Genomic DNA, 23,781 nt, shown 5'->3' on the forward strand with positions numbered 1-23,781 from the left:
GTAGTTCCGCCTTCCAAAATACATCTGCAACTGTAACATGGGAGTGTCGGGAATGTGAGGTGGTGTCCACATCTGAATCCATTATGGCATTAACCCGTTAGTGACCGGCCCATAGTGTTTTTACGTCGGTCACTAACGGGCCTTACTCCGATGCAATAGACTTTTAACGTCGCTGCATCTGAATAAGTAAACAGAGCAGGGAGCTGTCAAATCTCCCTGCTCTCAGCTGCCAGAGGCTGAGGGCTGGGGGCGTCCCTGCTCGACCGGGTGAGATCGATATTCGTATCGATCTCACTCGTTTAACCCCTCAGATGTGGTGCTGAATAGCGTGCACTGCATCTGAGTGGTTTTGGAGAGAGGAAGGGAGCTCCCTCTCATCTCACTGACACCAGGCGATAAAATCGCTGAGTGTCTGTCTCCTATGGCAGCAGGGAGCCTAATAAAGGCCCCCAGGTCTGCCTGTCATGAATGCCTGCTAGATCATGCCTATGGCATGACGTAGCAGATGCCTGTCCGTTTTACACGGACAGGCATAATACACTGCAATACAGAAGTATTGCAGTGCATTATAAATGCGATCGGATAATCGCATAGTGAAGTAAAAAAAAAAAAGTTTAAATAAAAAGTGAAAAAAAAAAGTGAAAAAATAAATAAATGAAAAACCCACTTTTCCTCCTTACAAACTGATTTATTATTAACAAACAAAATAAAAGTAAAAGAGTTACACATATTTGGTATCGCCGCATCCGTAACGACCCCGACTATAAACTTATTACATCATTTAACCCTCACGGTGAACGTCGTAAAAAAATGAAATAAAAAAAACTTGCAAAAATTGCTGTTTTATTTGAATCCAGCCTTAAAAAAAGTGTGATAAAAACTGATCAAAAAGTCGCATCTACTCCAAAATGGTACCGATAAAAACAATTGCATCGGCAAAAAAAATAAAACCGTTACGGCTCTTCAAATATGGAGACACAAAAACAAATAATTTTGAAAAAAAAGTGTTTTCACTGTGTAAAAGTAGTAAAACATACAAAAACTATCCAAATTTGGTATCTTTGCAATCACAACAACCCACTGAATAAAGGTATTTTGTTATTTATACCACACGGTAAACGGCGTAGATTTAGGACGCGAAAAAGAGTGGCGAAATTTCAGGTTTTTTTCTATTCCCCCCCCCCCCCAAGAAAAAAGTTAATAAAAGTTAATCAATAAATAATATGTACCTCAAAATGGTGCTATTGAAAAAAAAAAACTTGTCCCGAAAAAACAAGACCTTATATGGCTATGTCGACGCAAAAATAAAAAAGTTATAGCTCTTGGAATGAGACGATGGAAAAACCTAAAAAATGGGTTGTCATTAAGGTTTAAAATAGGCTGGTCATTAAGGGGTTAAAGTCACCACAAGCAATCAACTTTCCCTGTTTATGTTTGGAGATCAGGCGGAGGACTTTGTGTAGGAAGTGTACCTGATGCTTGTTAGGGTCATACAATGATAAAATAGTATATATGACATTATTCACAGAGCACACAAGTAGAATATATCGACCGTTGGGGTTAATGAGTGATGTAAGCAATTGAAAGGCAACCGTATTTTTGACAGCCAACAGCACTCCTCTCACCTTAGAAGAGTGATGCGAATGAAATATATGTGGAAAAGGGGGATGTTTAATACGAGTCGCATCTTTTTGTAATAAGTACGTTTCTTGTACACAAAAAATGTTGCAAGCTAACTGTTGAGCTTCCTTCCACATAAATGCTCATTTATGTGGGCTATTCAGAGTGCTGCTGACTGCCAATCACAATCGGTAGAGAAATCACAGGTGCAATAAGTACATACACACACACATCCGGAGGCACAATGAAATCAGAGACATTAGGAGCACGGTAAGTATTAGAGTGTCGCACAAAAGAAAATCTGCACAAAACGGCGTAACACATGGTAAAATAGAACTGTCCATGGGAACAAAAGAAAAATAGCTGAACAAAACAAGGCGGAGGGAGAAAGTCAGCTTGTAGACTAGATGTCACGTAAGAACTGCAAAAAAGCTCATGTAAAGGATCTGCCAGACACAGCTTCTGTGTCGACGCCCGTGGGTAATCAGTCTGCACCTGCTCCTAAGTCTGAGAGAGTGACACGATCTTCTACCAGTCAGGCTGGGAGGCTGAGGAGTGGGAGAGCCTATCACAGCCTGGCCAGACGGAGCTAGCTCCCGCCCTCTGTCTATTTATACCTGCATTTCCTGCTCCTCCTTTGCCTGTGATTCTATTTTTTGTGTCCTGGCTCTGCTGCTCCTGCTATGATTATTGACCTTGCTTCATTTTTGACCCTGGCTTTACTGACTACGCTCCTGCTCTGCGATTTGTACCTCGTGCACTCCTGGTTTGACTCTGCTCATTCACTACTCTTGTTGCTCACTGTGTTGCCGTGGGCAACTGGCCCATTTCCCTTAGCTTCTGTGTACCCTTGTCTGTTTGTCTGTCGTGCACTTATTGAGCGTAGGGACCGTCTCCCAGTTGTACGCCGTCGCCTAGGACGGGCCGTTGCAAGTAGGCAGGCACTGAGTGGCGGGTAGATTAGGGCTCACCTGTCTGTCTCCCTACCCGGTCATTACAGCTCTGTTGCAAATATAGGTATAGAGTACCTGAACGCTTTGGGCGATTGCGAGATTTGGCCACTCTCCAGTCGTCCCTTGCGTGCCGAAGAGGAGCTCCAGAAGCGGGTGCCGAAGGCGATGAGGAAGTTTTAACTGAGATATTCCAAGTCTGCAGCAAAGAAGTCCCTTCTTCCAAGGACTTGATCACATGCAGCGAATTATTTCTGTTAATCAGAAGACGAACTGGGAAACCCCATTTGTAGAGGATCTCATTATCCCGGAGTGCTGAAGTGATGGGGGAAAGCTGTCTCCGAAGTTGAAGGGTAACCGCTGAAAGATCTGCATAAATGGAAACAGACTTGTATTGAGCGGGAAATGCATCTTTTTGCCTAGATGCCGACATAAAGAGGTCTTTGATGTGGTAAAAGTGTAGGCGTGCAAGGACATCTCTTGGTACTTCTTCCGCTAAGTGCTTCGGTTTTGGAACTCTATGAGCTCTATCAATTATTAGATCTCTAGGGGTACAGTTGGGGAGCAATGCGGTCATCAGCCCTTGAATATATTGTGCCAAATTCTTTGCGGCCAGAGTTTCCGGGACGCCCCGAAACTTGACGTTGTTGCGATGTGATCGGTCTTCCAAGTCGGCGATCTTCACTCTCATCTGCGTCACATCAGCCTCTAGGTCATAATGTGCATCAATCAAGGCGTTATGTGATGAGGCATATTCGCTCATTTTTTATTCTGTATGCTGTAATCTGTCCTCAATCTCATAGCATCAGACATAGGTTTGAGCAGTTGGGCAAAACCAGCAAGTATGGAATGTTGTAAATCTTGCAGCATCATTTTAAGTGAGAGCTCAGTAATGAGATTAGAAGAGGAAGGCACAGATTCAATCAACTCCGTCTGAATAGGTGAGACAGAATCAGTGTTGATATCAAGGATATCTCCTACCTCAGTCATCAGACGTTGCTTTTGCTTCACTGGGCTCCGAGAAGCAGGAGATGGAGGAGAGCGGGGCTGTAAGCCGCGTGGCACATCTCCAAGATGGCGGCCTCGGAGGGCTGGAGAAAACAAGCATGAAGCCAGAGGTGAGTCCCCAGCATGCGCAGCCCCCAGCGGTGGAAGAGCCGGCACTGAGCTGCTTCTTCTTGGGTGAGCAGCATGATGTGCAGGAGGAGAGCCTGGATCAGACACCAGGGAGCCCACCTGAGAACTGTCGTCGGCGCCATCTACCGTTGCTGGCTGCCTTGGAGGCCAATATTAGGCCTGCTGTTGCCATTGCAGCCACCGGCAACCCAGCGAACACGTTGCTGGGGTGCCGGTGGCTAAGAACTCCTCACATGCTGCGATCTCTATTGAACGCAGAATCTGAAGGGTTAATCGGCCCGATTGCATGCTAGCTCCGGTCCTGGTCGTTACATCAGGGTGCCAGCTGTAACATACAGCTGGCACCCGGCGGTAGGGATGTCACAATACCAGAATTTGGACTTCGATACCGATACTTCGTGTAGCATTGTGATTTCGATACCAAAACGATAAATGTCAACAGTAATAAAAAAAAGAAAAAAAAAAAAGTTCTTCCATTTTGTGATGTGAGGCACGAAGTGTTATGAATTTTGAATGTGCCTCACATTAATAGTAATTAACCCCATCATGTTCCTCAGTCATAATGGGTTAATGTGTAAGGTACATGATGGGGTTAATTACTATTAATGTGAGGCACATGGAGGTTAAATTCATCAAACCTCGCGCCTCACAACAAGTGAAAGGCAGTTTTTATTTTATTTTTTTACATCGTACATCATAAATTATGCAAAAAAATTGTTGAGCAGGTTATTACGGCAGCGCCAATACCGAATATGTGGATATTTTATGTATTGAGACTTATTTTAATGTTTATTGTAAAAAAAGGTGTATGTGTATTTTTTTAAATTTAATATTACTTTATGTTTTTACTTTATTTTGAAACTTTAATGTACTGGCATATATCTATATGCCAGTACATTAGCCTGTGTACTAATAGTACACAGGTAGTTGTTAGGACATACCTAAGTATGCCCTAACAACAGGAAATATGTTAAGACAGCCCTTGGGTCCTTCAATGGACCCTGGGCTGTCTGCCCATATATGGTATGGCACTCAATCACATGACAGGGATTCCTGTGATGCGATCCAAGGGGCATCCCCCCCTTCTCATTTCCTCTTGAATGCTGCAGTCAGCTTTGATCACAGCATTCAGCGGAATAACGGCAGAGATAAGAGGTTTCTCTGATCTCCGCCGTTATAGTAATATATAGCTGTGTAATATAGCCATTGCCCCGCTCCTGAAAACAAGTGTGCGCGTGGTCAGCATAAGGTGATGCAACCGGCGCTGCACTAATGCGCGGCGGTTCAGGCACTGAGGACAGAACATGGGGGTGTTTCGCAGTGTGCCCACCATGTTCTGTCTTCAGTGCCGCCCCTAGTGCAGCGCTGGCCGCATCACAAAATCCTGACAGCGCGCACTTGTCACGACTTCGGAGCGGGGCAATGACTGTATTACAATGACTGTATTACACAGCCGCAGCCCCGCTCTCATACATTCATGTGTTACTATAGTGAGTTGTGCGGCCCCACAGCTAAGTATCGAAATACATGAAATAAAGGTATCGAACCGTTTGGGGATCGAAGTTTCGATGCATCGTGCATCACTACCTAGCGGTGGTGATGAGGGATCAGATCCTGAGCCCGCACTATCACCTCGACATAATAGTACTGCGCTTTGCGGGAAGTCCTGCCCGACAGCGCTGTATATATACAGCGGATGTCGGGAAGGGGTTAAGGTTTGCATCAAGGCATTATAATTGATACCAGTTTACTACAAGGATAAGTGAGAAAGATGCCCAAGTAAGGAATCGCTCCATCAGACCATTTAAAAGGAAATTCACTTTGCAGGATCAACTGTGTAAGTTTGGGGATACCCATATTTAGAATTAAAGATTTCGAGGTATTAACTTCTAGCAGCTCATCTCTCCAAACTCCTGAAGGAGCTTGAGTACGTGAGGTAAAGTGTCATTAGGGGATGATAAGCACAATATAACGTCATCCGCGAAGAGACCTATACGATGTTCGGTAGGGCCTAATGAAATATGTCCTTGATATGTGGTGACCTTTTACCTGCCATAGCAAATGGTTCCATGACCATAGTGAATATCATGACCGATAAAGGGCAACCCTGTCTGTTTCCATTGGTTATGGAGAATGGGGCCGACAGGACACCTGTGGTATACACCTGAGCGGAGGGAAATGTATACAAGGCCATAATAGCAGACAAAAAGGTATTTTGAATTCCAAACTTCCCTACTACTTTCCGCAGGAGCCACCAATGGATGCGGTTGTCTGCCTTCTCCGCATCTAGAGTAAGGAGCAGAGAAGGCATTCACCGAGCCTCAGTTTCTGAGACAATACTTATAAACCGTCAAGTACTATCTACTGTTTGTCTACCTATAACAAATCCCACCTGATCCGGACTAATCAGTTGGGGAAGGATATCCGCAAGCCTGCTTGACAAAATTTTTGCGCAGATTTTTAGGTCCATATTCAGTAGGGAAGTGGGGCGAAAAGGGGAAAGGAAAATCCTGAGATTTGCCCAGTTTGGGTAAGGCGACTACAATTGCTTTGAGCATTTCAGGGGGGAAAGCTTCATGTTTAATTACCTCATTAAATGTTCTAACCAGATAGGGAGCCAAAATAGTTTTAGAAGTCCTAAAGTACTCATTGGTAAGACCATCGGGTCCAGGGGACTTTGAGCGACGATACGGCTTTGATAATTTCCTCCTAGATATGGGCATAGAAATACTTTGCAGTTGGTATGGGGAAATGCAGAGTAATTCCAATTGGGCTAGGAAACGTCTAATTTTATCAAGTTGGGGTTGTACGGTGAGGGGATCATTCTTTAAACTGTAAAGTGACTCATAATATTCCGCCAGGGTGTTAGCTATCCCCCTAGGGTCCATTATGCGTTTCTTCTGAGAATTATACATAAATGGGATCGGAGATTTAGCATTGTGTGCTTTAAGTTATTTGGCTAATAACGACCCAGGTTTATTACCACTCCAACAGAGTGACATTTTAAATTTCCATAGAGCCAAATCATATCTATGCACATTCAATTACTGCACCTGATGACTAAGGTCAGAGATCTCCGCTGGACGAGCAACAGAGTAGGATGTTTTATTTAGTCTTTGTAAGGTGCTCAACATAAAGAGTAATTGACATTGTCTGTTGTGAGGACTTTAACCCCTTCCCGCTCCTTGACGTACTATTACGTCATGGCAGCTGTATCGTTCGCGCTCCATGCCGTAATAGTACGTCTCGGGAGTAACGGCCGTTTCGGCCGTCCTCCCGACACATACAGGAGCTGTGACGCTGCTGTCTTGTTCAGCAGCTGTCACAGCTCCTACAGCGGGGACCGATCGCTGTGTCCCCGCTGATTAACCCCTTAAAAGCCGCGTTCTATAGAGATCGCGGCTTTTTAGGGGTTAAGCTGCCATCGCCGGCCTGCTACGCGATAGCGGCCGGCGATGGTGACTATGGCAACCGGACACCAAACAATGGCGTCCGGCTATGCCATAGACGGAAGCCTAGTGGGTCCTGACAACGTCAGGACCCACTATGCTTGCTGTCAGTGAGTAGCTGACAGTTCTAATACACTGCACTACGCATGTAGTGCAGTGTATTAGAATAGCGATCAGGGCCTCCTGCCCTCATGTCCCCTAGTGGGACAAAGTAATAAAGTAAAAAAAAAGTTAAAAAAAGATGTGTAAAAATAAGAAAATAAAAGTTTTAAAAGTAATAAAAGTAAAAGTCCCACTTTTTCCCTTATCAGGCCTTTATTATTAATAAAAATATATAAACAAACAAATAAACTATACATAATTGGTATCGCCGCGTCCGTAACGGCCTGAACTACAAAATTATTTTGTTATTTATCCCGCACGGTGAACGCCGTAAAAAAAATATTAATAAACCGTACCACAATCACAATTGTTTGGTCACTTCACCTCCCAAAAAATGGAATAAAAAGAGATCAAAAAGTCGCATGTACCTAAAAATGGTACTGATGGAAAATACAGTTCGTTACGCAAAAAATAAGTCCTCGCACGGCTTTATTGATTGAAAAATAAAAACGTTATGGCTCTTAGAATAAGGTAACACAAAAAGTGAATGATTGTTTACAAAACGTATTTTATTGTGCAAACGCCATAAGACATAAAAAAAAACTATAAACATCTGGTATCGCCGTGATCGTATCGCCCCGCAGAATAAAGTTAATATATCATTTATAGCGCACGGTGAACGCTGTAAAAAAAAAAGTATACAAAAACAATAGTAGAATTGCTGTTTATTAGTCACCACGCCACCTAAAAATGGAATAAAAACTGATCAAAAAGCCGCATGCACCCCATGAAAACTACAATGGATTCCTCAAGGGGTCTAGTTTCCAAATTGGGGTCACTTTTGGGGGGTTTCCAATGTTTTGGCACCACAAGACCTCTTCAAACCGGACATGGTGCCTAATAAAAAAGAGGGCTCAAAATCCGCTAGGTGCTCCTTTGCTTCGGAGGCCGGTGCTTCAGTCCATTACCGCCCGAGGGCCACATGTGGGATATTTCTCTAAACTGCAGAATCTGGGCAATAAGTATTGAGTTGCGTTTCTCTGATAAATCCTTTTGTGTTATAAAAAAAATGGTATAAAGAGAGTAAATTTCACCTCTACTTTGCTCTAAATTTCTGTGAAACACCTAAAGGGTTCATAAACTTTCTAAATGCTGTTGTGAATACTTTGAGGGGTCTAGTTTCTAAAATGGGGTGTTTGATAGGGGTTTCTAATATATGGGCCCCTCAAAGCAACTTCAGAAATGAACTGGAACCTAAAAAAATAAATAAATGAGGCAATACTTCGCTTCTTACATTATACTGATAATGAGCCGTGCCCACTCCGAGATGACCCCAGTTTTGACCGTTTGTATAAACGGAGACCCCTATTAGACCGTTCCAGTGCCCGGTTTTCCCAAGCATACACCCCCGAGAAGTGTTTTTCTATTGATGAGTCCCTGGTACATTTTAAAGGGAGGGTTCAATTCCGCCAGTACCTGCCAGGTAAGAGGGCAAGGTATGGCGTGAAGATGTATAAGCTGTGCGAGAGTGCATCAGGGTATACCTACAGGTTTAGGATATATGAAGGAAAGGCCACCCCCAAACCAGACTGCATCCTGGACTACAATAGGTACATGGGAGGGATGGACTTGTCAAATCAAGTCCTGAAGCCCTACAGCGCCATGCGGTGAGGTATAAGAAGCTGGCCGGGCACATCATACAGATGGCTTTGTACAATGCGTATGTGCTACGTCGATGTGCAGGCCAGAGGGGAACTTTCCTGGAATTTCAAGATCTAATCTTTAGGGACCAGGAAGGGGGGGCGCATCGTACCAGGGCAACACTTTCCAGGAGAAGGTCCCCAAACCGGTGGAAAGGGAAAGAGTCAAAAGAGGTGCAGAGTCTGCTATAAGAGGGGGATAAGGAAGAACACAATATACCAATGTGACACGTGTCCCGAAAAACCAGGGCTCTGTATAAAAGATTGTTTTAAAATGTATCATACATCCCTTGATTTTCAATTTACCCTGATGCACTCCGCACAGCTTACCCCCCTCATCTTTCCCTTCTGAGCCCTGCCGTATGCCCAGGCAGCTGATAACAGCCACATGTAGGGTATTGTCGTACCCAGGAGAACCCACATTACAATTTAAGGGGTGTATATCTCCGGTGGCGCATGCTGGGCACACTATATTGGACACTGAAATGGCATATACATATATAAAATTGCAAATCTCACACTGCACCATCTGCTGCGCATTATCTTTTACACAGTACCTGTGGGGTCAAAATGCTCACTACACCTCTAGATGAATGTCTTAAGGGGTGTAGTTTTTAAAATGGGGTCACTTCTCGGGGGTTTCAACTGTACTGGTACCTCAGGGGCTTCTGCACACATGACTTAGCACCAGAAAAGCTCCAGTAGGCCAAATGGTGGTCCTTTCCTTCTGAGCCCTCCCATGGGCCCAAAGGGCAGTTTATCACCACAAATGGGGTATTGCCGCACTAAGGACAAATTGGGCAACAAAATGGGGTATGTTGTTCCTTGTGAAAATAAGAAATTTTGATCAAAAATGACATCTTATTGGAAAAAATATCATTTTTTTCATTTCACAGCCCAATTCAAATAGGTGCTGTGAAAAAACTGTGCGGTCAAAATGATAACAAAAACCATAAATGAATTCCTTGAGGGGTGTAGTTTCCAAAATGGGGTCACTTCTGGTGGGTTTCCATTGCTTTGATACCTCTGGGGCTCTGCAAATGCGACATGGCACCCGAAAACCAATCCAGCAAAATCTGGACTCCAACAAACACATAGCGCTCCTTTCCTTCTGAGCCCTCCCATGGGCCCAAACGGCAGTTTATCACCACAAATGGGGTATTGCCGCACTAAGGACAAATTGGGCAACAAAATGGGGTATGTTGTTCCCTGTGAAAATAAGAAAATTTGATCAAAAATGACATTTTATTGGAAAAAATATCATTTTTTTCATTTCACAGCCCAATTCAAATAGGTGCTGTGAAAAAACTGTGCGGTCAAAATGATAACAAAAACCATAAATGAATTCCTTGAGGGGTGTAATTTCCAAAATGGGGTCACTTCTGGTGGGTTTCCATTGTTTTGATACCTCAACGCCTCTTCAAACCTGGCATGCTGCCTAAAATATATTCTAATAAAAAAGAGGCCTCAAAATGCACTAGGTGCTTCTTTGCTTCTAGGGCTTGTGTTTTAGTCCACGAGCGCAGTAGGGCCACATGTGGGACATTTCTAAAAACTGCAGAATCTGGACAATACATATTTAGTAGTGTTTCTCTGGTAAAACCTTCTCTGTTACTAAAAAAAAATTGAATAAAATTGAAATTCAGCAGAAAAAATGAAATTTGCAAATTTAATTTCCACTTTGCTTTAATTCCTGTGAAATGCCTGAAGGGTTAAAAAACTTTCTATATGCTGTTTTGAATACTTTGAGGGGTCTAGTTTTTAAAATGGGGTGTTTTATGGGGGTTTCTAACACATAGTCCCCTCAAATCCACTTCAGAACTGAACTGGCACCTTCAAAAAAAGGCTTTTGAAATTTTCTTAAGAATATGAGAAATTGCTGTTTATGTTCTAAGCCTTGTAACGTCCAAGAAAAATAAAAGAATGTTCAAAAAACGATGCCAATCAAAAAGTAGACATATGGGAAATGTGAACTAGTAACTATTTTGGGTGGTATAACCGTCTGTTTTTCAAGCAGATGCATTTAAATTCTGAAAAATGCTATTTTTTGTAAATTTTCTCTAAATTTTGCAATTTTTCACAAATAAAGACTGAATATATCGACCAAATTTTACCACGAACATGAAGCCCAAAGTGTCACGAGAAAACAATCTCAGAATCGCTTGGATAGGTTTAAGCATTCCGACGTTATTACCACATAAAGTGAAATATGTCAGATTTGAAAAATGGGCTCTGAGCCTTAAGGCCCAAACTAGGCTGCGTCCTTAAGGGGTTAATGTGTTAGGCAATCTTTATGAAGTGACCTCTGATAGTGGTTTTGTGGGCAAACCATGAAGTTACGTCTTTAACTTGACCATTGTCGTTGTAAGAAAAATATTCCTCTAAATGAGATTTGGATTGAGACGTATATTTGGGATGATGAAGAACAAAATTATTAGGACGCCAGACTGAATCTTGCGGTCTATTAAACTTTTTCTGTATTAAGAAAATCTAACCATAGTCCGACCATTGCAAGCAGCTAATCGAGACAGATTGAGTTCGATATATGAGATCCTTGTCTACAAGAAAGAAATCAATTCTTGTATAAACCCTATGAGAGTTAGAATAAAAGGTGTAGTCGCGATCACTATAATGATGCAATCTGCAGATATGAAAAAGGCCATGTTTGTGCAAAGTGGAAGAAGCTGGAGTAGGTTCTTTACAACGTACAGTGGATGTAAAATCCACGGTAGGCCACAATGTCAAATTAAAGTCTCCCACCAATATCAATGAACCCTTCTTATGTTGATTTGCCAAAGATATCATCCTGCGCAAAAAAACAGGGTTGTTTATAATTTGGGGCATATACAGATAGAAAAGTATATTGAATATTGTTAATAAGACATAATAGCATAACATATTGACCCTGCTCATCAATAAGTGCAGTTTGCAAACGGAAAGCGACCGAGTCTTTTACCGCTATAGAGACCTCACACTTCTTACCTGTGTCTGGAGCCGAGAAAATATGCGGGAGCTTTGACTTTAAGCCTATGAGTATCATCTTTGTTAAGATGCGTTTCTTGAATACATAAAACATCTGACTGTGAAAGCAGAGCTTCAGACCACAATTTTGCGCGTTTGAATAGGGAATTCAATCCCTTAACATTATGTGATACAATCTTAAAGACCATTGTCAAAATATGAGAATTGCGTAGACATGTCTAAACAGTCAACCGTCAGGAAAAGGAGAGTCTCCCAGTGCAAGGTTCATGCATAGGGTAGTAACTGTTCCTAGAAGCAAGACAGAACAATATCCAGAGGCAAGGAATTAACCAAGTGCAAATACGACAACAACAAAACGATGAAAAGTCACCGGGAGTCATGGCATCACCAGGCAAAGTAAACCCCACCTACAGAGATATATTCTAAGTTAGGGTCCAGGTAAAACATACCAAGAATTGAAGGAAAATAACATGGCATTCACGGCATTTAGCTTCAAGAGATAAAAGGTAAGTTAGAATGTCCTCAGCCTTACTGGGACGTAAACAATAGGCAGAAAAATGAGCAAACAGTCAAGTCGCTGCCTTCTTGTTGCGAGACACTGTTTCTCAGTCCGTAGGTAGAGTGGATGGACATGACCCGGATCTTCGTCATGGGGAGTCAGAAGAAATCAATAAATCCCACTCTTTACATAGGCGCTCTGCATCCTCCGGTGAATTGGCCACGATCCTGGTGCCATTTTTGGAGATGACGAGCTTGACCGGGAAGCACCATTTATATGGCATGCCTTGAGCTCGAAGAATCTAAGTGCTGTGAGCAAATGCTCTCCTCCTGGCTAGGGTCGCCTCAGAAAGGTCTGCAAATCTGGTCTGCTTCCACCAATCTTTCTTTAATCTGAAAGAAATGGATGCGTACTATGACATCTCTCGGAACTGAGGAAGGCAAACTCTTCGGCTTAGGTAAGCGATGAGCCCTATTTATGATCAGATCAGTTGGAGAGGCAGATGGGAGCAAACTAGTGAAAAAGTCCACCATGAAGTCTGAAAGTTGGGCCGCCTTAACTTGCTCAGGAATACCTCTGAAGCTCAGATTGTTCCTCCTGGAACGGTCTTCAATATCAGCAAGTTTAGCTTTAAGAGATTCAAGATCCTCTTCCATAGCAGTAGATACATCCACAATTTTATTATGGAGTGCAGTGAGTTCAGACATTTTATGCTCTATATGAGAAGTGTGTTCTCCTATGGAAGTAACCTCCGTTTGAAGGTTCTCCAGTGCTTTCAACAAATCACTGTTTAGTGATTTATGCAGGTCAGGTAACAGAAGTTTCATAGTGGCAACAGTCACAAGGGACTTCCGGACTAAGATGTGCAGGGGATGTCAAGGGAGATGAGGGAAGATTTGAGCATTCGTCCCACGGAATAGGAGTTGCTTGCAAAGAGGAGACAGAAGAAACAGCTTTATGTACCTGAGCACGTGGGCTGCCACGTGCAATGGCGTTGTCATGCCCCATCTCGTCCATCTGCATATCAGACATCTCAGGAGAGGCTGAAACACTTAGAAACGAAGCCAGAGAGAGCAAGGGTTCAGATAAGAGGAAATTCCCGACTGGAGGAGATATCTCCTGTTGCTTTTTCAGGACAGATTCAGCAGTCCGCCCTACAGCTCGGCACCATATTGGGAGGAATCAGAAGCCGGGAAAATCTTTGTTAATTTCAATGGGCTTTTCTTTTTCCGGCCTCTCACCATGCTGTGATAGATCCCAGGTACAGCAGGTATAAGGTGGGAAGGTTTGCAAGGCTAATGAGCCGCTATAAATCGCAGTTCAGGCAGGAGCTCTGAGATCACGCGTCCGACTTCATGCACTGCAAGACACGCCCCCTGGAGGGCTGTTTTTTTGCATCACAAACTGTTGTTTTTGTGGGTACCATTTTGGGGCACTTCAACTTTTTGATCACTTTTTATAAAAAAAATTCTGAGACAAGGCGTTAAATAAAGAAAAATTCTGTCATTGTTTTTTAAAGATTTTTTTTTTACGGTGTTCACCTAGGCTTCCGTACCTGGCCACCAGGAAGCAGTTTCTAGGCTCCTGTTTGCCATATTAACCATCGCAACCAGCGATCTCTCAATGAAGATGAAGCGTGCACAGCTCCTGTGCCCGCTTAATCTTCATGACGGGTCTGGTATGTCAGATTGCGGGAAGCTACTTGTTATGCCGAGGTACCAGACCCGTCAATTTGCGAGAAGGAGTTATAGGGTTAATATGCCAAAATCACACAGACCCAATTACGATTAAGCACTTACCCCAAAAAGAAGACCTCTGATAAAGCGCTTGTGGCGTACTGATATCTCTCCAGAGCTTGTACATAGCGGCCAGCTTTGAAAAGCTCATTTCCTTCACTTTTTAAGAAGTTCGAACATGTAAAAGGATCCATCCTGTTAAATAAAAATAGTGTTTTGAGGATTTTTAGGTATTTCAAATATTAGTTGCACATCAAAATAGTAAGTCTACAGGTCTGTTTGCTTTGGTTTTTTTTTTCTGTGTATGACTTCTTGAAATTACATGCACATCAAAACAGAAATGCCCATCGATTTAAATCCACACGTAATTGTTTTAATAAAAATTTAAAAAAAAAAAGCAGAAAAAGAATGTCTATTCTGCAAGCTCTCGGGATACCAGATATTCAATTTATTATTTTTGCTTTGTTTTTTAGACAAAGTCATGCCCAGACTGGCCCATGAGGTTAACTGATCCCCCATTAATTCCAGGTCCATTACTCAGGTCCAGCAGGCAACCCCATTGGAGGAAAATCAATACCATTACGGCCTGATTAAAATGGATGTCACTTCTAGTAAATTCTTGCGCTGAACTACAAAGAAAAATAACTTGCCAGATGACGCAATCTATAATGATCATCTTTCCTGGGACAGAAGTGTCATGTCCTGGCACAGCGTGACCGATAAATGTGAGAGATTTAGGATGCATAATCCAGATCTATTGGGCACCTTATGAAAAACCAAGTCTAGGCTAAAAATATAATAAAGGGGTTGTACAGATTTAACCGCTTTCCAAGATACTGACAATGATGTACCTCTTGTAACAATATCATCTACTTTAAAATAAAAATTCTACTTCAGCAAGCAGCTACAAAATGAACAGGGCAGCAGAAAGTTGTAAAAGCATCTGCAAGTTTGTCCTTAAAAGCCACTACATGGATAAGCCTGCTTCCATTGAGTTTTATTAAAGTAGGCTTAACCATGCAGTGGCTTACAAGAATCAGCCTATTGCTATTTTAACAGCGACCTGCTGCCCAGTTCATTTTGTAACCCGTTAGGGCTTGTCTACACAACGGATTTGCTTCATATAATTTCTGCTGCATTTACGAGCACCATGTGTTTTTTTTACTGCGGAAAATATTGCAGATTTTTGGTGCGTTTTTTTTTGGTGTTTTCTTTCAAGGGCTGTGTGATAGTGATATTTCTTCTTCCTGGGATGTCATTTCCACCGCCTGTAAGAAATTCCGCAGCAAATCAGAAAAATGAAGGAAATTAGTTCACTTTCCGCCACGACATGCTGCGGAACTACAATTACGCAACACAGGTGAATTTCTGGACTGAATTTTTTAGCATCGTCTGACATTCGTTCAATCACACCCACTGGACGGAAAATACACAGCACATCTTACGTGTGGACAATCCCTTAGACTAGTGACATAACCAGACAAAACTTAGAAGCCAGGATCCAGCCAAAACCCCTAATCTCATAAGTGAGCGACATCTCCAGACACCCTACTGTACTTTAACTTGACAAGGAGGGGATGACTTACAACACTTGTCTTATTCAGCCTGTATGACGCTTTGTCAACACATTAAATCAGAATCAATGGGGAATCGATGTCGCTCTGTACTTAAATAGAGTATTGATTGAGGTACTTGATATACAAATTTCCAATGATAAATTACAAATATATTGCAAAAACTTACTTTATGTCTGTAGATACAAATAGCTACCTTGGTTATAAAATTGGCCACTACAAATAGTGGCTCTGGAATGTTCCCTGCGGTCAATTCAAAAAAGACTCAAAAAAACTTATGATCAGATTTTAAAAATTGATCAAAAATCCTAGAAAACATGTTTAAAGGAAGGGGGTATCCAGAGGAAATTATTAAGTCAGCCTATAGGCAAGCACTTATATCTACACAAAAGAAAAGAGAGACTAGACTGTCTCTACCAGAATGAACTTTATCACTACTTTTAATACAGTACATCCCATGCTTCTGCTCATAAGAGCCTACAGGATCATTGGTATATTATACATAATGACCCATTCTTATCATTGTTATTACCACCTAGACCTACCCTAACATTTTGGAGTGCCCCGACACTAAGAAACATTCTGGTGCCCAGTAGGTTAAAATCATTCAATTCCAGGAACATAATCACCCGCTGAAGAAAAAAAAGGGACGCTTGAAATGGAAAAACACGGTCTTTACTGTGATTCTATTAAAATCAACGTGCAAACCTTTATGTCAAACAGCACAAGGGAAGATTTCCTATAGAAAGCCGACCAACCTGTCAGACAAATAATATTATTTATCTCATTGATTGTGTATGCAAGAAACAAGGGAAGAACAATACAAATGATACACTGTAAACTAAACAAGAACCTGGCCAATGTAAATAATAGTTTCATGAAGCACAGACTGCTTCTGATCACACAATAGTTGCTTTGAATGCCTAAAAATTGCCCCTATTGATAATATCCTACCGCGTATTCCTAACAAATTCAAGGTTCTAAGAAAAAACTAGAAGCCTTTTGGATCTTGCTTAAAGAGGCTCTGTCACCAGATTTTGCAGCCCCTATCTGCTATTGCAGCAGATAGGTGCTGCAATGTAGATTACCGTAACGTTTTTATTTTTAAAAAACGAGCATTTTTGGCCAAGTTATGACCATTTTCGTATTTATGCAAATGAGGCTTGCAAAAGTACAACTGGGCGTGTTGAAAAGTAAAAGTACAACTGGGCGTGTATTATGTGCGTACATCGGGGCGTGTTTACTACTTTTACTAGCTGGGCGTTGTGTATAGAAGTATCATCCACTTCTCTTCAGAACGCCCAGCTTTTCGCAGTGCAGATCTGTGACGTCACTCACAGGTCCAGCATCGTGTCGGCACCAGAGGCTACAGTTGATTGTGCAGCAGCATCAGCATTTGCAGGTAAGTAGCTACATCGACTTACCTGCAAACGCCGATGCTGCTGCAGAATCATCTGTAGCCTCTGGTGCCGACACGATGCAGGACCTGTGAGTGACGTCACAGATCTGCACTGCCAGAAGCTGGGCGTTGTGAAGAGAAGTGGATGATACTTCTATACACAACGCCCAGCTAGTAAAAGTAGTAAACACGCCCCGATGTACGCACATAATACACGCCCAGTTGTACTTTTACTTTTCAACACGCCCAGTTGTACTTTTGCAAGCCTCATTTGCATAAATACGAAAATGGTCATAACTTGGCCAAAAATGCTCGTTTTTTAAAAATAAAAACGTTACTGTAATCTACATTGCAGCGCCTATCTGCTGCAATAGCAGATAGGGGTTGCAAAATCTGGTGACAGAGCCTCTTTAAATACACTAGATCCAGAAAGCTTATAGGGGTACTCCCATCCCAGACATTTATGGCAGATACATAGGGTCTGCACCCGCACCAACCTTGAAATTGGGGATCCCCTGACCCTGCCTGTTGAGATAGCCACCGCATTAGTTACGGAAACAGCGTAACTCGCTGTGCTACACGGTTTCCATTATAAACTTAGATATGATCGGTAACAGCTCGATCCTGCGTGTCAGATACACTCAGGACCCGCTGACACTGAACCTGTTAGTGCGGCTGACCTGATGGATACAGGATTCAGCGCTAGATACGGCTGCTCTCCATAAAGGATACAAAGCAGCTGTATCTCAGAAAGGTAAATTATTAATAAAAAGTAATTACATAGCTGCACAAAATAAACGGATACAAATTATTATATTTTATTTTTCTTTAAAAACGTTTTCAAAAGGTGTACATAGCCTTTAACCCCTTAATGACCAGCCTATTTTAAACTTTAACCCCTTCTCTCTTTGGCCACTTTTGACCTTCCTGACAGAGCCTCATTTTTCAAATCTGACCTGTTTCACTTTATGTGGTAATAACGTCGGAATGCTTTTACCTATCCAAGCGATTCTGAGATTTTCTCGTGATACATTAGACTTTATGTTACAGGCAAAATTTGCTCGATATGTTCAGTATTTAATTGTGAAAAACACCAAAATGTTGCGAAAAATTGCAAAAATTAGCATTTTTCTCAACTTAAATGTATCTGCTTGTAAGACAGGCAGTTATAACACACAAAATTGTTGCTAATTAACATCCCCCATATGTCTACTTTAGATTGGCATCGTTTTTTGAACATCCTTTTATTTTTCTAGGACGTTACAAGGCTTTTAACTTTAGCATCAATTTCTCACATTTTCAAGAAAATTTAAAAAGGATATTTTTATAGGGGCCAGTTCAGTTGTGAAGTGACTTTGAGGGCCTTATATATTAGAAACCCCCAATAAGTCACCCCATTTTAAAAACTTCACCCCTCAAAGTATTCAAAACAGCATTTAGAACATTTCTTAACCCTTTAGACATTTCACAGGAATTAAAGCAAAGTAGAAGTGAAATTTACAAATTTCATATTTTTTTGCAGAAATTAATTTTGAATCCATTTTTTTTGTAACACAGGAAGTTTTACCAGAGAAATGCAACTCAATATTTATAGCCCAGTTTCTGCACTTTTGGGAAATATCCCACATGTGGCCGTAGCGTGCTACTGGAATGAAGCACCGGCCTCAGAAGCAAAGGAGCACCTAATGAATTTTGGGACCTTATTTTTATAACAATATATTTTAGGCACCATGTCAGGTTTGAAGGGCTCTTGCGGTGCCAAAACAGTGGAAATCCCCCAAAAGTGACCCCATTTGGGAAACTACACACCTCAAGGAAATGATCTAGAGGTGTAGTGAGCATTTTGACCGCACAGGTTTTTTACAGAAATTATTGGAAGTAGGCCGTGAAAATTAATATCTACATTTTTTCAAAGAAGAAAAAGGAGAAAAAGCACCACCAAATTTGTAAAGCAATTTCTCCCGAGTAAAACAATACCCCACATGTGGTCAAAGACGGCTGTTTGGACACACGGCAGGGCTTAGAAGGGATGGAGCACCATTTGGCTTTTGGAGTTCACATTTAGTAGGAATGGTTTGCGGAGGCCATGTCACATTTACAAAGCCCCTGAGGGGACAAAACAGTGGAAACCCCCCACAAGTGACCCCATTTTGGAAACTACACCAATTGAGGAAATTATCTAGGGGTATAGTGAGCGTTTTGACCCCACAGGTTTTTTGCAGAAATTATTGGAAATAGGCCCTGAAAATTAAAATCTACATTTTTTCAAAGAAAATGTAGGTTTAGCTAATTTTTTCACATTTCCACAAAGACTGAAGGAGAAAAAAGCACCGTAAAATTTGTAAAGCAATTTCTCCCGAGTAAAACAATACCCCACATGTGGTAATAAACGGCTGTTTGGACTCACAGCAGGGCTTAGAATGGAAATAGCGCTATTTGGCTTTTGCAGATCACATTTAGCAGGAATGGTTTGTGGAGGCCATGTCGTATTTGCAAAGCCCCTGAGGGGACAAAACAATGAAAATGCCCAAAAAGTGACTCCATTTAGGAAACTACACCCCTTGAGGAATTCATCTAGGGGTGTAGTAAGCATTTAGACCCCATAGATGTTTCATAGAATTTATTAGAATTGGGCAGTGAAAATAAAAACAATCCTTTTTCTTCAATAAGACGTAGCTTTAGCGCAAATTTTTGCATTTTCTCAACAAATAAAGGAAAAAAAAGAATCCAACATTTGTAAAGCAATTTCTCCCGAGTACGGCAATACCCCGTATGTGGTCATAAACTGCTGTTTGGGCACACAGCAGGGCTCAGAAGGGAAGTAGCGCCATTTGGAGTGCAGATTTTGCTGGATTGGTTTCTGGGCGCCTGTGGGACCAAGACAGTGGAAACCCCCCAGAAGTGACCCTATTTTGGAAACTACACCCCTCAATGCATTTACCTAGGGGTGTAGTAAGCATGTTAGCCCTGCAGGTGTTTTGTAGAAATTAGTGTGCACTCGATGTTGCAGAGTGAAAATGGGATTTTTTTTCATAGATATGCCAATATGTGGTGCCCAGCTTGTGCCACCATAACAAGACAGCTCTCTAATTATTATGCTGTGTTTCCCGGTTTTAGAAACACCCTACATGTGGCCCTAATCTTTTGCCTGGACGTTCAACCAGGCTCAGGAGTGAAAGAGTACCATGGGAAATTGAGGCCTAATTTGGCGATTTACAAAGTATTGGTTCACAACTGCAGAGGCTCAGATGTGAAATAATAAAAAGAAACCCCTGAGAAGTGACCCCATTTGGAAACTTCACCCCTCAAGGCATTTATTAAGGGGTGTAGTGAGCATTTTCACCCCACAGGTCTTTTCCATAAATGAATGCGCTGCGGATGGTGCAAATTAAAAATTTATATTTTTCCCTAGATATGCCATTTCAGTGGCAAATATGTCATGCCCAGCTTATGCCACTTGAGAGACACCCCCCAAAAATTGTTAAAAGGATTCTCCCGGGTATGACGATGCCATATAGGTGGAAGGAAACTGCTGTTTGGGCACGCTGTAGGGTTTAGATGGGAGGGAGCGCCATTTGGCTTTTGGAGAGCGGATTTTGCTTGGTTTTTGTTTGAGTAATGCTGGTGTTTCCGTTTATAATGTGGGGGTACATGTAAGCTGGGCAGAGTACATCAGGGGCATAGTCAGGTGGTATAATAATGGGATAAACAATAAAATGATCAATAGATGTGTGTTACGCTGTGACACAATCCTTTCTGCACAGGCCGGTGTCGCACTGATAAATGGCGTCCTTTCTTATGCCCCTTTTGGTCCACACTCTGCACCTTTGCAGTTTGGGGAATTTTGCTGGGAAATGTTGTCCTGGTATAATACGGGCACCGTCGCTTCTAGCAGATATGTTTGGGCCCTCCCCTTCCTGGTTCCCTAATTTTAGGTCCTTGATAAATCGCATCTTGAAACAGAAGAAATGTTCCCCTCGGGCACTTCTGCATATTTTTTTATTTGCTGACTTATTGGAGCCATAACTAATTTAATTTTTTCATAGATGTAGTGGTATGAGGGCTTTTTTTTTGCGGGACGAGCTGTAGTTATTATTGGTACCATTTTGGCGACTTTTTGATCACCGTTTATCCTATTTTTTGGGAGGCCAGATAAACAAAAAAACGCAATTCTGGCATAGTTTAATTTAGTTTTTTTTTATACAGCGTTCACCACGCGTTATAAATTAAATGTTCACGTTATTCTGCGGGTCAGTACGATTCCGGCGATACCTAATTTATAGAACTTTTTTATGTTTTACAACTTTTTGCACAATAAAACTACTTTTGTAAAAATAATGTCTTTTTTCTGTCGCCAAGATATGAGAACCAAAACGTTTTAATTTTTTTGCGACGGAGCTGTATGAGGGCTTGTATTTTGCGAAACGAGCTATAGTTTTTATAGGTACCATTTTTGGATACGTGCGATTTTTGGATCAATTTTTATTCCTGTATTTGTGGGGCAAAGTGACCAAAAAAACAAACTCTGGTATAGTTTTTTACACTTTTTCTCATGTCCCACTAGGGGACTTGAAGGTCGAGCTGTCAGATTTATTTTTTTCTAATTCAATGCACTACCTATGTGGTGCAATGTATTAGATCTGTCAGTTATTCACTGACAGCTACGGAAGCCGATCAGGCTCCGCCGCCGGGCGGATCTTGACCGGTTTCCGTGCTAGGCAGACCGGGAGGCCAGTATTAGGCCTCCGGTTGCCATTGCAGCCACCGGAACCACGGCAATTTCATTGCTGGGGTTCCGATGAGCTGCAAACACCTTAAGTGCAGCACTCACGTTTGAGCGCTGCACTTAAGGGGTTAACGGCGGGGATCGAAGCTAATTTCGGTCCCCGCCGTTACAGCCGGATGTCAGCTGTAAGATACAGCTGAGATCCGGCGATGATGGCACCGGCGCAGCTTCTGAGCCGGTGCCAAACATTTGGCATATGGGTACGGCAATTTGCGGGAAGTCAATGCTTTCCATGGCGTACCCATACTGCAAATGTCGGGAAGGGGTTAATGACCAAGCTATTTTTTACATTTTTCCATCATCGCATTCCAAGAGCTATAACTTTTTTATTTTTGCATCGACATAGCTGTATAAGGCTTTTTTTTTTCCAGGACAAGTTGTAATTTTTAATAGCACCATTTCTGGGTATATATAACTTATTGATAAATTTTTATTAACTTTTTTTTTTGGGGGGGGGGGGGGGGGGAATAGAAAAAAAAAACAGAAATTGTGCCACTCTTTTTTGCGTCCTAAATCTACGAAGTTTACCGTCTGGTATAAATAACACAATGACTTTATTCAGCGGGTTGTTACGATTGCAAAGATACCAAATTTGTATAGATTTTCTATGTTTTACTACTTTTAAACAGTAAAAACACTTATTTTTTTTCAAAATTATTTGTTTTTGTGTCTCCATGTTTGAAGAGCCATAACTTTTTTATTTTTCCGCCGATGCAGCTTTATGAGGGCATTTGTTTTGCGGGACGACTTGTAGTTTTTATTGGTACCATTTTGGAGTAGATGTAAATGATCACTTTTTATAAAAAAAAATTTAAGCCAGGATTTAAAAAAAAATTTCCATTGTTTTTTACGGCGTTTACCATGTGGGTTAATTAATGTAATATGTAACGTTTTTACTTTATTTCGTTTTTTTTAGTAGTAAAGCATTTTGTAATTTCACTTTTTTTCTATTAACTTTATTAAACTTCTTTTTTAACTAGTCCCACTAGGGGACTTTAATATGCGATCCTCCGATCGCATTTTTAATACACTGCAATACTTTTGTATTGCAGTGTATTACTGCCTGTCCATTTAAAACGGACAGGCATCTGCTAGGCCATGCCTCTGGCACAGGGGCCCCGATGCAAAGGTTCTTCTTGGGCACCCCCCCCCCAAACTTCTCAGGGCCGATGGCCCGTAGCTTTCAGCTGCATCGCTGCGTCTAAGTGACCCAACAATGCAGCACTAGCAGACAGGGGCGTCACTAAAAATGTGTGCGTGTATGAATATGTGCATATATATATATATATATATATATATATATATATATATATGAGAGACAGCATATCTATAGCACTACGACCCTAAAGCTATGGATAAGATTAGATACAGTGGCTCAGCAGACAGTATCACACATGATAGGATTATATACAGTGGCTCAGCAGACAGTATCACACATGATTGGATTAGATCTAGGGCCCAGCAGACAGTATCACACATGATAGGATTATATGCAGTGGCTCAGCAGACAGTATCACACATGATGGGATTAGATATAGGGCCCAGCAGACAGTATCACACATGATAGGATTAGATACATTGGCTCAGCAGACAGTATCACACATGATGGGATTAGATATAGGGCCCAGCAGACAGTATCACACATGATAGGATTAGATTAGATACAGTGGCTGAGCAGACAGTATCACACATGATGGGATTAGATACAGTGGCTCAGAAGACAGTATCACACATGATAGGATTAGACACAGTGGCTCAGTAGACAGTATCACACATGATTGGATTAGATATAGGGCCCAGCAGACAGTATCACACATGATAGGATTATATACAGTGGCTCAGCAGAC

General features: G+C 41.8%; 1 protein-coding gene across 2 annotated transcripts in view; it reads right to left on the bottom strand.

The window, feature by feature from the left end:
* Positions 1–23,781, bottom strand: part of TRANK1 (tetratricopeptide repeat and ankyrin repeat containing 1) — a 281,007-nt gene that overhangs the window by 192,499 nt on the left and 64,727 nt on the right. For both annotated transcript variants that reach the window (XM_075826966.1, XM_075826965.1), the window contains one exon: positions 14,239–14,370. In XM_075826966.1, the coding sequence (XP_075683081.1) occupies positions 14,239–14,369 (131 nt within the window). In that variant the 5' untranslated portion in view covers position 14,370. The remainder of the gene's footprint in view (positions 1–14,238; positions 14,371–23,781) is intronic.

This window comes from Rhinoderma darwinii, chromosome 5 (genome assembly GCF_050947455.1).
Source record: "Rhinoderma darwinii isolate aRhiDar2 chromosome 5, aRhiDar2.hap1, whole genome shotgun sequence".
NCBI classification, from domain to species: Eukaryota; Metazoa; Chordata; class Amphibia; order Anura; family Rhinodermatidae; genus Rhinoderma; species Rhinoderma darwinii.